Genomic DNA, 13,817 nt, shown 5'->3' with positions numbered 1-13,817 from the left:
TAGCAAGTGGTGGTTAAACCACTGGTAGCATGAAATTAGCCACGGTACAAGTGTTTACACCACAGCAAGTGGTAAACGCTACAGAATCACCCTGTCCCCTTCGCCCCCCGGCCCAAGAGCTGATTGGCAAACATTTCCCAAGATGTCACAGACCCTTGGCTTTGCCTCTCTGAATCCCCAGTTTCCTTCTCTGTAAAATGGGCGTGTCAGCAGCCCCTGTCTCCCTGAGCAGCAAGCTCCCCGCCTGGGCTCTCTGGCGAACAGTTTTGTTGGCTGCTCCCATGAGCCCTGTGAGCCCCATTATTGTCCAGGATTTGCAGACTCAGACTCAGAGGGATGTCAGGTGGCCAGGGAAGCAATGTTTGTGACTCAGCTTTAAGCCTGGTGGGTATGCGGCGCCCAAGCCCAGGTGCCAGGCGCTGGCTTAGGTCGCAACTGTAGCTTGGATCTGATCCCTGGCCCAGGAACTCCATATGCTGCAGGTTGGAAAAAAATAAATGAAAGAGAAAATTTTTTAAATGAAGAAGTTCCTTGAGCCAGTTGGGAATGAGGACGAAGCACCTAGAAGTCATGACGTTCACCCAGGTGTTTGGGGCTTGGCGGGTCTGCCTCCCCACCTCCAGCCTGATCTCTGCTCACCAAGGGCTCCACTGTGGTCTCCAGGCCGCAGTCCAGGGCTCTGAGCCTCCCAGGGGGCCCAGCTGGCAGGTGGCTCCTGCTGGCTTTGGGAGCAATTCCTGCCTTGGTGGGCCAGCTGGCCAGAACCACAGCAGCCACTGCAAAGATGGGCCCTGGCCAAGGTGGTTGGACTCCCAGCAGTGTCCACACCGAGCGGCCACTCACAAAAGGTGAGCTAATCATGTCTGCTGCTACCAGGAGGCTTGCCCCCGGGGACACAGGACCGCACCCGCTCCTTGCTCCCTCTCTGTCGGCTTGGTCCCAAAGCACCCATCTCCAACGGGATGCAGAGTCAGCCCCAAGGGCGTGCCCACCGTTCCGCACCCTGCCTGCCTCCCCGACTCCCAGCGCGACCCCCACCCGGCTGAGGCTCTGCTCTGGTTTCACCCCAGATGTGCACCTCGAGTAGAAGCGGGGTGTCCGTACCCCAGGTGCCGGCCGCTCTGTTCTCTCTTCTGCTGCCATCCATCCTCAGCAAGTTCTTTCCCTGAAGACTGTGATGGATAATCTTTCCGTGTCTTTATCTGAAACATCTGCGTTTCGCTCCAGCCCTTGAAGGACGCGGGTTTCTGGACTCTGTGTTCCAAGCTCTGTGCTTCCAATATGTTATTCTACGTTGCATGGTGTCTAGTGTTGCCAATTAGACGTCTAGAGTCAACCCAGGGAGCTTTGCAGGTCTTCTCCCTCTCTGTCTGTCCATCTCCCGTTCTTTCTCACTCTCTCTGCTTCTCTCTGTCCCTTTCCTTCCCCACTCCCTGCCCTCTCTTCCCCCCTCCCGCTTTTTCTCAGAGGTCTGCACTTGCCCCAGCATGTTCTCGGCAGCAGTTTGCTTTTATTCATCCTGCGTGGTGCTCATGCTGCTTCTGCAGTCTGAGGGCTCGTGACTGGCCACCTTCCACTCTGGAAAATTCACTGCCATTCTCTTTTCAAAGATTGTCTCCCCGCCCCCCCTCCACCCGGCCCAGAACCTCCTTCTTAAACTTCTGTTGACACAACGTGGGGCTTCCCAGCCGGCTCCTTGTCCTTTCCGCCCCTGTGAGTGGTCCTGTGCCTGAGTCCACTGCGTCGCTCCTCTGCTTCTGGCACCAAAAACATTGAGAAAAAGTGTGACTCCCTGAGCACCTCTGGGCGTAAGGTGCCCATTGGTGGAGAAAAGCATGTTCGTTTTGTTTTGACCCTCATAACCATTTTCTTAGCATATAGTTTAAGTGTTGAGTACATTCCCATTATTGTACAACAGATCTCCAGAAATTTTTCCTCTTGCAAAACCGAAACTCTATTCTAAAAACAACTTCCATTTCTCCCCCTCCCCCTGGCTCTGGCAATCACCCTTCTCTTTTCTGACTCTATGAATTTGATTCTGCAGACAAGTGGAATCATATAGGGTTTGTGGTTTCGTGACTCACATTTCACTGAGCCGCATGTCCTGGAGGTTCATCTGTGTGGTAGCAGGTGGCAGCCCTTCCTTCCTTTTAATGACAGAAGAACTTTCTGTTGCATGACTAGACTTTATCACTTCAGTCATCGAAGAACCCTTGGGCTGCTTTTTCCTCTTGGCTCTTGTGAATAATGCTGCTGTGAACACGGGAGTGCAAACTCCTCTCCGAGGCCCTGCCTTCCGCTCTCTTGGATGTATATCCAGACGTGGGATCGCCAGACATATGGAGTTCTATTTTGGATTCTTCGGGGAATCGCCGTACTGTTGTTCCTAGCAGTCGCACCATTTTACATTCCCACCAACTGTGTCCAAGGGTTCCGGTTCCTTCGCCTCCTCATCAATACTGATTATTTTCGGCCTTATTTCTGTTCTTGTTTAAATAGTAGCCATGCGTATGGGTATGAGGTCATAGCCATTGTGGTTTGTTTTCCTTTTCTCTAACGTAGTGATATTGATGGACCGTCTTTTCATTTGTGTATCATCGTTGATGAAGCATCTGCTCAAGTTCCTAATTCATTTTTTAATCGGGTGGTTTGGTTTTTGTTGAGTTGTAGGCTGGATGTGAACCCTTATCAGATACATGATATGCCACTGTTTTTTCCCCTTTCTGGAGGCTGCCTTTTTGCTGTTGGTTGTCCCCTGTGATGCACAGAAGTCTTTACAATTTGCTGTGTTTTCCAATTGATTATATTTGCTTTTTCTGTTTTCTGTGCCTTTGGAGTCACATCAGAGAAATTGTTGCCAATTCCAATGTCATGAAGCTTTACCTCTATATTTTCTTCTAGGGGTTTTACAGTCTAAGGTTTCACATTTAGGTCTTTAATCCATTTTGAGCTACTATTTGTAATGGTGTAGGAGAAGTTTCCATCTTTCCATCACTGTTTGTTTAGGAAAATGTCCTTTCCCCATGGGACAATCTGGACTCCCTTGCTGAAGGTCACTGAGCCATGTGCATGAGGGTTTATTTCTGGGCTCTCTCTTTCTCTCTCTCTCTCTCTTTTTTTTTTTTTAGGTCCACACACACAGTATATGGAAGTTCCTGGGCTAGGGGTTGAATCGGAGCTGCAGCTGCAGGCCTATACCACAGCCACAGCAACACCGGATCTGAGCTGCATGTGCAAACTATGCTGCAGCTCTCAGCACAGTGGGATTCTTAACCCACTGAGCAAGGCCATGTTTCAAACCTGCATCCTCATGGATACTAGTTGGGATCTTAACCTGCTGAGCCCCAACAGGAATTCCCCATATGACTGTTAGAATTGATTTTTCTATTTCTGCAAAAAATGCCACTGGGATTTTGATAGGGATTGTATTGAATCTGTAGATGGCTTTGGGTTGTATTAAGATCTGGATGGCGTTACATCTTCCAATCCATGAACATGGGATAGCTTTTCATTTATGTGTCTTCTTTCATTTCTTTGAGCATTTGTTTTGCTGTTCTCAGCATGCAAGTCTTTCACTTCCAGCTGGGTTTATTCCCAAGTATTGTATTCTTTTGATGTGACCTTAAATGGAATTTTTTTTTCTGATTTCCTTTTCAGATGGTTCATTGTTAGAGTACAGACATGCAGCTGATTTTTGTGTGTGGCGTTTATATCCTGCAACCTGGCTGACTTGGTTTCTTCGTTCTAACAGTGTTGAAGGAGTCCTTAGGGCCAGGAAAGTGTTTAAACAAAACCCGACTTTAGGTCCTTCCCCATGACCTTCTTCAGGTCTGTGGCTCCACCTACTTCTGGGGTTCCCATAGGAGTGGGAGGGCTGTGTTTTGCGAGGGGGGGAGGTGCCTCAGTTTGGGGCTTGCTTTTAAGTCCATCCGAGCTCCTTTTAGTGGCAGATGACTGTGTGCCAGGCACGACATGCTTCCTGGAAACTTGATGCTCACCCCATTGATCAGATGGGGACAGGCCGGTCCCGTGGTGACCCCGAGCCATGTTCCAGACGTCCTCCTTCTCAGCCTGAGGACTCCCCCGACTCCACCGCTCCAGTGGAGAAAAATGCAAGCTGTCTCAAGAACCAGTGACGCTTTCTTAAAAAGGCACCTGGAAACCCCCAAACCTTTCTCCTCATTTTGCCAGAAAGCAGAGGTCTGTCCACCTGCACCTGTTCACCCTCCATCCAGGAAGTACTTATTCAGCCCCTCTGTGTGCTGGGCCTGCCCACAGGAGTGCCTGGGAGAGCGACCAGCCAGCCTCCCGGCCTCCCTGGGCCCCTGGGAGCTGGGGAAGGGGCAGGAAAGCTCCATCCCACCTGGGAATTCACCCAAGCACCTGGCTTGACTGGGGGCGTGGGTGTCTGATGAGACCCGCCATCCCGGGGCCATTAATGGGTGAGCTTTAAACATTTTTTTTTTTCCCTGTTCAAAATGAGACTGGCTTTGAGCCCCAAGCTCCTCTGTGGGTTGTCTAAAATTAGAACCCCGTTGACAAGGCAATCTTTGTCAGGGGCCTACGGCTTGCACCAGGGGAAGCAGGGAAATGTTAACAGTACAATGTGGAGTTTCTGGAGAGGCCTGGGCAGACGGCAACTCAGAGCAAATTGGTGCTGTTTCAAAAGCTTTCAGAGTCCAGCCCCTCGGCAGCAGTGATTCAAGTGTCAGCTTTAGAAGGCGCTGGTTCCTGGCTGCGGAGAGTGGCCCCTGCTTTGCTGCTCAGATATCTCACCCTGATGGGAGCTGCACGGGGCAGCCCTCCGGCTCCGAGCCGTCATGGGATCAGCCCCTCCACCTCCCTGAGCGCGGAGACTTGCCGGCCCCTCCCTGTCCCTCCTGCCAGCGGGACAGTCCCGTGCTCAGGCCTTGCACATGGGGTCACTGTAGGTTCAAGGATTTGCCCGAAGGCCGGGAGCAGGCACCAGTTGCTGGGTGTGTCAGTGACATGCCACCAGATCAGCCACACACGAAAGGTCAGGCTGCAGGGCCGGGCCTTATCCCATTGCTGGTTGTGGCCTCCATCAGCTGCTGGCCAGGCACACAGCGAGGGGGGACACACGTGCCCAGAGACCAGCTGTCCCCACGTCAGCTGTCCCCATGTGCTCAGCCCAGGTGGGGTGTCTCTGGAGCCCCTTTCCTGCATGATGTTCTGAAGGGTCTTACAGTGGGGTCCCCACCACCACGTGGGCCGAGAAGGGGTTTGATGAAGCAGGGTGCCTGAGGAGCCCAGCCCATGGACACTCCGTGCACGACACTGTCACAGGGGCTGTAGGGGCCCACGGCGTCTCTCCCGGCCTGTGGGACCCAGCCCTCGGCCGTGGCTTTCACAGTCAGATGTCTGCAGTCAGAGGCCAAGGCCCTGCCAGGCTCACCTGCCCGCCTTTCTCTCTGGTTCCCCCAACGCACACCTGCTCCACCTCTGAGCCTTTAACCTGTGTTCCCTCTTCCCTGGAAGTCCCGTCTGCAAAGGCAAACTCTGCTCAAGGTTCCAGCTCAGACGTCCCTCCCTGGCATGTGCCCACCCAGGAAGTGTCCGCCATCACGCTGGCTTGGGCTTCTGGCTGAGTCCTTCTAAGATTTGAGTCCTAGGACACAGAAGCTGTGTCTGGGCCGAGGCCCACCAGGCTGGGAGTTGGGGGTGATAGACTGTTCACCCGGCACCCGGATGCTCCCCTCTCAAGGCCCCCGAGCCCCCTGCCTGCAGCCAGGGTGACTCAGGAGCCGTATGGCCGACACCCCATCCGCGTCCTCATCGGCCCACCCCAGGGCTTCCCAGAGCAGACAGAGCCAGGCTCCTGAACCCATTTAGAGACAAGGAAATCGAGGCCAAAGGGAGGCCAAGAGGTTTGCCCTTTGGTCATTGCAGTGATTGACCAGAGGCGTGGGACCCTGGACACAGGGTCTTTGCAGGTGTGATTAAGGCCAGGGTGTCGAGGTGAGTCGTGCTGGGCTGGGGTGGAGCTCAGTCCAATGGCAGGTGACCTGACGAGGGACGGAGGAGACAGACAGACCCAGAGGAGAGGGAGGCAGAGACAGGAGCCAGGATGCCTGGGCGCCCCCGCACCTGGAAGAGGCAGGAGGGACCCTCCCCTGGCGCCTCCAGAGGGAGCAGGGTCCAGGGCGACGGGTTCCGGATGCTGCCTCCGGAACCGAGAGAGAACTACGGTTCTGTGGGCCGTGGTTCCAGAGGGTCTGGGACACCCCTGCAGTCACTGGGGAGAAGAGCTGAGGCCTGGGAACCGCGGGTCCCCTCTTTCCCACCCCCAATGTCCACGCGCCTCCCTTTTAAAGGTTTCCAGAGCGCTCCCAGGACCCTGCTCCGAACCCTTCATTTCTTGGTGGCCGGTGGCCTGGGCCCGGGGCCAGCGAATAATGGTGATGCTGGGGAATGGCCCCCAACATGTGGTGGCTGCGCCTCGGCCTCAGTGGCCTGGCCCCAGCCCTGTCTGAGCCGCGACCTGTCCCCCCAGGTCCGGGCCATCAGGCTGTCCTTCGTGGGGGAGCTGGGCTGGGAGCTGCACATTCCAAGGCCGTCCTGCCTGCCCGTGTACCAGGCTGTGATGACAGCGGGGGCCAAGCACGGGCTCGTCAACGCCGGGTACAGAGCCATCGACTCCCTGAGCACCGAGAAAGGTGTGTGCAGGTCTGGCGGGTCACCCGGAGCCATGCTGGAGGCAAGAAGGCCCTGGCCCATCATGTCCGTCCCCCTGCTGCCTTCCTGCCCTGCTTGGCTCCCCCTGCCCCGCCTCCCACGTTGGCAGTTTCCCCAAACCCCCTTTGCTGCCCGTGAACCTAGTCCTCCACACAGGCCGGAGCTGGATCGCCGACTCACGCGGGGGCTCTGAGGAGCGGGGCGTTTGCCCGGGGGAAGGGGGCGGGGCCGAAGCTGTGTTGGATTCAGCCTCCCTGCTTCCTGAGAGAGCTGAAGAATGTCAGGGCAGCGAGGGGCTCTCAGGGCTGCCCGGTCCCTTCGCAGCCCCCTCCCCAGCACCCCAGCCTGATGCACAGATGCTGCGATGCTGCTGGGGGTGGTCTGGCTTGGGGGGGCTCCCCCAGGGAGCCCCCTCAGTCAAGGATGCCCTGCGCCCTGGGTTGCCCAGGTCACAGAAGGTCTAGGATGGGGTGTGGGCTGGGGTGGGCATCCACGTGCATCTTTTTTTTTTTTTTTTTTTTTGCTTTTTAGGGCCGCACCTGCAGCATATGGAGGTTCCCAGGCTAGGGGTCGATCGGAGCTGTAGCCACTGGCCTCCACCACAGCAACGCAGATCTGAGCCTCGTCCGCAACCTACACCACAGCTCACGGCAATGCTTGATCCTTAGCCCACTGAGCGAGGCCAGGGATCGAACCCACAGCCTCATGGTTCCCGGTCGGATTCGTTTCCACTGCGCCGCGACGGGAGCTCCCATGTGCGTCTTCTGAAGGGCCAGTCCACCTCCTCCGCTGGGCACTGACCCCGGGGTCTCCCCGTCCCCAGGCTACCGGCACTGGCACGCTGACCTGCGGCCAGATGACAGCCCCCTGGAGGCGGGTTTGGCCTTCACCTGCAAGCTCAAGTCCGCCGTCCCCTTCCTGGGGCGCGAGGCCCTGGAGAAGCAGCAGGCTGAGGGCCTCCGCCGGCGCCTGGTGTGCTTCACGGTGGACGAGTGAGTACCCTGGGCCCGGGCCATCGGATGAGGCTGCCGTGGCCGGAGCCGGCGGGCGCTCCCGGGTGCCTCCTCCCCAGCCGCCTGGTGTGACTTGCACTCACACCACAGCTCCGTCCAGAGGAAGAGGCTGGGGCCCGAGAGGCAGAGCCGGGCCCAGACCAGGCCCGACTCTGAAGCTGAGGCTACAACCTGAGATCCCACCAGGGCCAGGTGGGATGCGAAACCAGGCCAGGGCCCAGCGGGGGTCGGGGGGTGGGGAGGGCAGCCTCCCTCGGAGGCAGATTTTAAGAGAAAGGCACTGCCCAGCCAAGCCCCATCACCCCATTCCCCCAGCACGGAGCAAGCCACCTCCCACTGTGCCCTGGTCACAGCTTCCCCCCAGCCTGGGAGCTGGGGACCATAGAGGGACGAGCCGGGCCGGAGATGGAGAGCACGGGGGCCAGGGACAGGGTGGCTCACGGCCAGGCACGTGGCAGAGGTGGAAGGAGAGCCCCATGAGCGGCCTGACCCCCTCTGTCCCCCCGGGGTGGCATGAGCTTGTTGCTCTTACGTGCGTGTTTGGAGCCGTACGCACGCTGCCCCTGGTCCTGGGTGTTGGTGCTAGAGGTGGTATGAGGTGGAGTCTGAATAGCAACCACCTCCAGGGTGGTGGGCATCTCTGGGCATTGTGGATTTGGAGCTGACAGCCAGCCACAAATGGAGGCAGAGTGAGCAGAGCTGGGGTCTGTCACCGTCCGGCAGCAGCTCGCTGGCTTCGGCCGGGCTGCCTCTTCACAGGATTGCTGTCCAGCTTCCACGGAGCAGCTCAGCTCCAGTTTGGGGGCGCAGACAGAGTGGGGGGGTCCATGGATCCTTTCTGCCGTCTTCACCCTCGGGCAATGCACCGCACAGGCGTTCCCCGCCGGGCTGCCGAATCCACCCAGTGCCGTGGCCCGGCCAGTCCCAGACCCGAGCAGGCCCGGCCAGACTGCGGGCTGGGCGTCGCAGAGAACCTGCTGCCCTTCTCTGGAGGCTGTTTCCTCGTGGGGAGACGACACCCCGCTGGGGCTGGGGTGAGAAACGGAGACAAGGATGTATTTACAAAGCCTCCTTCCAGCCGCCGCATCACCGGCCCAGTGGGGCCCAGACGCTTTTGCTCCTGGTCTCTGAACCAGGAGGGACCCCAGTCCCTGTCCAGCTCTCTCCCTTGGTGTAGGCTTGACACAGTTCCTGTCACTGTCACCGGCCCCAGCCACACTCGGCTCCCCTCCCCGGCGGGCGCAGTCCTCACTTGGCGCTCTCTGCTCGGTTCGTGCTGCATCCTGGGCGCCCAGCACAGTCCTCTCTGGGCACCGTCTGGGGGTGGGTGGGGGACACGTCTGCCAAAATTTGCAGCCCAGGGATCCTGTGCTGGCGTTTCTGTGATGGTAGTTTAAGCTTTCCTTTGTTTTCTCTTTTTGAATTTTCAAGAATTTTACACTGAACTTTCTTCATACCTCGTGTGTAATAGAGACAAGGGCTTTTAACAGAGTATACACCACGCCGTCCAAAAGGAGCCGGAGTAAACCGGCCTTACGGTGTCACCTTTTAAATGCTTCCAAAGTCACACGGAAAAGAAATCTCCAGATGGGCCGCTTCCGAATCTGCAGGGCCTGTCCCTCCAGATGCGAAGTCCAGATTCCGGGTTGGGAGTTCTCTGTTCATTCAGGGCCGGGCTCTGGGCACGTGGGCTCACGGCAGACCCGCCCTGCGGCCTAGAGCCCGTGGCCTGGCGGGTGAGGTCCCTTTCTCCTCGGCCAGGCAAAGCGAGCTGGCCCCTCAGGGCATCTGGGGTCCCAGTGCCCACTCTCTCTTGCAGGAAGGTGCCCCTGTTCGGCCTGGAGGCCATCTGGAGAAGCGGCCAGGTGGTGGGCCACGTCCGCAGGGCCGACTTCGGCTTTGCCATCGACAAGACCCTGGCCTATGGCTACATCCGGGACCCCAGCGGCAGGCCGGTGAGTCCCGCTCCGTCGAGCCCCGGGCCCTCCCCGGGCTCTGCGCCCGCAGCCCTGCCCCCGACCCTGAGTGTGCTGGGCGGGGGGCAGGGACGCGAGCAGAGGGGGCTGACGGCTGCATCTCCGGGCAGAGTCGGCGGCTCTTGCTCTCCTCTCTGGAAGACTCTGGCTCACGATGCTCTGGGTCCTGGGCCGAAAGCGGCTCAGGGCCGGGGCTATAACCCCCTCTGCTCCCTGGAGCTGGAGGCCCCACGCGTGTGCGAATGGTCGTGTGTCCACTTCTCAGGGCACACACGCGGACACCCACATGTGCACACACATGCACACAGACACACTGGGGGAACTTGGCCGAGAGACAGAAGGGGCAGCGTGTTCCAGGTGGGGAAAATCTGAATATTCGGCCTAAGCAACCATTTATAAACCCAAGCCATCCCCTCCGAGCACAGGCGCCTCCCTCCGGACCACAGGGAGAGCAAGGGCCTTTGAGGACTTCTGGGGGCCTGAGGCCTGGCAGGGATGGGAAACTCATGCCAGGCTGGCTGCTCACCAGGGCATCATGTGGCCATGCTGGGTAGTGGGACATGGCGGGGGGGGGGAGGGGCCTCGTTGTCGTCACTGGCACCTTTACAGCTTCAACTACTTACTTCCCTGGGGTCCCACACCAGGCCCGTAACCCCAGAGATACAGGCCCCGAGAGGCCCCGAGTGTGGGGACTGGGGTGTCACCCAGTCAGATCCTCCCACAGTCTCTGCAGCTCCCCGCTCCCTACTCAGACTCCAGGGAGTATGGGGGGCCGGGGTGGGGTGGGCTGGGGGTGGGGACACTGGGAAGAAGCAGCAAGGAGGAGGCAGAGGTGCAGGGGGCAGGCGGAGCCTGGCGTGCAGGCCCCCGTGGGGCCACAGGGGGAGGCTGCCTCCCACTGTGGCCTGGGAGGCTCAGGACGTCGGCTGGGCCTCAGCAGCCTTGGGGCTCAGCCCTGGATGGGCCCCGTGACCTTGGAGAAGGCCATCCCTTTGAGCCTCAGTTTCCTCATCTGTACAACGGGGACAGGGTGTTCCGCCTACCCCACAGGGCCCATCTCTGCTCTGAGTGCAAACGTCACAGGCGGCAGTTGTGACACAGGGGTCACCACGGCTGGTGGTGACGTCTGGCGGTGACAAAGGACCTTCTCTGACCCCCCAGCTATGGAGCCCTGGGTCCCGGCTGAAGCTCTGTGTTCACTTGCCCATGCCGAGGTGGGGGTGCAGGCCCCATCACCTCTTCTTTCTAAGAACAGTAGTATGTGCCTTCTCTGCGTGGTCAGGGATGGGTGGGTATCGAGTGTGACCAGGTCCTTTGGTTTGAACAGGGCAGGGCCGGGAGCGGCTCCGGCTGGCTAGCAAGAGCTGACGGGGTCCGTCTCTTCCCGGCTCCACCTTCAGGGCTGTCCGGAGTGTTCAGACCATGGAAACGGGCAGACGCTGCCTTCAGGGGTCCCCCCCGCCCCCGCCAACCTCCCCTGAGAGCCAGTTAAACGGTTACCTGCGTACCAGCAGGGTAACCAAGCCTCCTTCATAAAGTGGGAAAACTGGCCCTTAAAAGGAAAGGCTCTGGAATTAGGGAGCAGCACTGGGGGGCTCCGGCGTGTTTTCTAATAAGGACGACCTGGCAGCTCTGGGCTAACCGCTCCTGTACGTCTGAAAGCATCCGTGACCTCTGCCTGCGGTCTCTGGGCTCAGTGGGGGCGGCCTGATGGGGGCAGCGTGGAGCTTTGATCCCGGCCAGTACACAACCCAGAAGCCTGGGCTAGAAGCCACTCCATTCCAGCACAGCAGTCACATAAAAAGCCTCCTTTGTTTGGGTGTTTTGTATTTGTTTTTGTTTTTCAATCCAGTCCTGAAGTGCCCAGAGAGACAGGTCTTCTACCTCCCAGAGCAGAGCCCAGGACGCCCTCTCCGCGCCCGGCCCAGGGTGGATTCACTGCACTGGGAGAACAGGGTCCCGGCGCCCTCCGCTTCTGCCCACTGCTACATGCCCCCTGGGTGCTCAAGTCCAAGTCAGGGGCCAGGGGACACACCACCTCCTGCTCAGGGCAGCTCCCCCGTTCAGAGAAGGCCCTGGCACAGCGATGGGTTTGCCCCCAGGGAGGGACGTGAGGCCAAGACGCTGGCCCATCCTGAGAGGCACCGGGGGGTGGGGGGGGGCGGCGACTGACCCTCGGCCCCTCCTCTTCCACAAGCAGGTCTCGTGGGACTTTGTGAAGAGCGGGGACTACGCCCTGGAGAGGATGGGGGTGGCCTACCCCGCCCAGGCTCACCTGAAATCCCCCTTCGACCCCGGCAACAGGAGAGTGAAAGGCATCTACTGACGGGCCTCGGGCCATCGGGAGGCCAGCCACCTGCGCACTGTCCCACGCCGTCCACCCCCAGGGGCCCCAGGACCCCGACACCGGCCAGCACGTGGGTTTCCCTGCCTTCAGTCGAGGCCTGCTCACCACCTCCCGAGCACACCTGTTCTGTGCTCACTGACCACAGGGTGGTCCCGAGTCCACCCCACCCCCCAAAACCCACTCTGAACACAGCTGTAGCCCCCAGGAGCCTCTGAGGCGGTGCCTAGAAAACACAGCCAGGCCCCCATCAAAGCAGGGAGACAAAGAACTTCTCTCTGGGTCCCAGTCCCCGATAGGCTGGCTGTCCAGAGCGGCGCTGGCCAGAGCAGCCCTTCCTGCCCTGCCCTCTCAGTTTCTCACCTGGGAAGCCTCTGAGTTCGCAGCCCTGAAGCCGGTGCCAGAGCAGCGGGGGGGCGGCATCTCAGATCGACGCCCTCCCTCCCCTGCACAGAAGCCCCCCGTCCTGCTGCTTTAGCTCCCGAGGGCCCTGGCTCACCAGGTCGGGAGGAAGGCGGGAAATGGGGGGGACCTGGCAGAACCCTCCTGCCTGGTGGCCTCTGTCCTTGCTGTTTGATTAGGACACAGATCTGGTGTCCCTGCTCTTCTGACCCACCCTACCCGCATCCCGGGCATGGCCTTGAAAGGGGTGACTCCCCTGCCGCTTTCCAGAAGCCTCTAGAACTCTCCTGCGTGGATCTCTGGCTTCCTGCCAGGGCCCAGGCAGCCCAATAAAGCCACACGAGGTGGTCATGCCCTGAAAGCCCCGCCCTGTGGGGAGAAGTGGGGCCGGGGGGTGGGGTGGCAGACCCTCAGGGGACACGGGGAACGAGGCTCCCGCAGACGCAGGCAGGAGGCCCTGCAGGCCCCGCTGCTTTCAGAGGCGCACACTGCGCAGCCCCGCCGTGGACCAGGCTGGAGCAGGTCAGGCTAATAAAGCTGAGGCCGTGAGAAGACAGGCGGGTTTCCGCTGGCCTTTGGAAAGATTATTTGGTCCCCCCGCCAGACCGCAGGCTGGGACAGGCTCTCTGTTGTCCCCACACTTAGGGTGAAGGATCGCCCGCAGCCCCCTGCCCGTGGCGGGAGCCTGGATCCTCCGTGAGGGGGCCTAGGGGGCGCTGAGGGGCCCCTGGGGGCCAGAGGAGGAGGGGAGGGGATCCCGCGTCCCGGGTGGCCTGGCCGGCTTCCCCGGGCCTGTGGTCTGACCTCGACCCTTGGACTGGGGTCGCACACGTGTTCATTCCACAGGCGTCCCTGGGGGAGGCTCTGGGCGCAGGGAGGTCAGGCCGAGGTCCACCCGACTCCCCCCTCGGGAGCTGAGCTCAGACCCAGGGACGCTCACTCTCGTGTTCCCTGTGTCTGTCCCTCCGCTGGGGAGAGGGAACCCTGGTCTCGCTGGCAAGGGCTCTGGGTCACAGACGCAGCTCGGGACGGCCTGGCCGCGAGCCTGCTGCCTGGCTGCGTAAGGACGAGCCACAGCGCCCTGCCCTCGGAGCCGGTGACCACAGGCTGTCCTTCCTACCCTCGTCCAGACACCTGTGGCATCTGTTTTGGAAGGTTTTTCTGGGCAGAAGGAACATCGTGGCCCCCCCTCGGCTCTGCGCGGGGATTCTGGGCGAAAGCTGGGGCAGAGCCCAGCTGCTCTCCAGGCAGAGGAGACTCAACCTGCGTGAGGCTCCTGCCAGCCCAGGAGCTCAGAGCCTCCTGCAGGGGCCCAGGGTGGCCATGTGCCCCCGGAGGGCAGGTGGACAGGGCCCTTCTTGCCTCGCTCACTCGCTACGTCCTGTC

General features: G+C 59.8%; 1 protein-coding gene across 7 annotated transcripts in view; it reads left to right on the top strand.

Moving 5' to 3' along the window:
• SARDH (sarcosine dehydrogenase) overlaps positions 1–12,987 on the top strand; it is a 66,555-nt gene extending 53,568 nt beyond the window's left edge. For 6 of the 7 annotated variants that reach the window (XM_047768848.1, XM_047768849.1, XM_047768847.1 and 3 more), the window contains 4 exons: positions 6,515–6,677; positions 7,520–7,688; positions 9,529–9,664; positions 11,886–12,138. In XM_047768848.1, the coding sequence (XP_047624804.1) occupies positions 6,515–6,677; positions 7,520–7,688; positions 9,529–9,664; positions 11,886–12,011 (594 nt within the window). In that variant the 3' untranslated portion in view covers positions 12,012–12,138. Of the gene's footprint in view, positions 1–6,514; positions 6,678–7,519; positions 7,689–9,528; positions 9,665–11,885 lie in introns of all 7 variants that reach the window. The other variant, XM_047768851.1, reaches the window with a different exon arrangement.
• Positions 12,988–13,817: the final 830 nt, after the last annotated feature.

The sequence above is a fragment of the Phacochoerus africanus genome, chromosome 2, assembly GCF_016906955.1.
Source record: "Phacochoerus africanus isolate WHEZ1 chromosome 2, ROS_Pafr_v1, whole genome shotgun sequence".
In the NCBI taxonomy this organism is placed as follows: Eukaryota; Metazoa; Chordata; class Mammalia; order Artiodactyla; family Suidae; genus Phacochoerus; species Phacochoerus africanus.
This window is presented reverse-complemented; position numbering and strand designations above follow the sequence as displayed.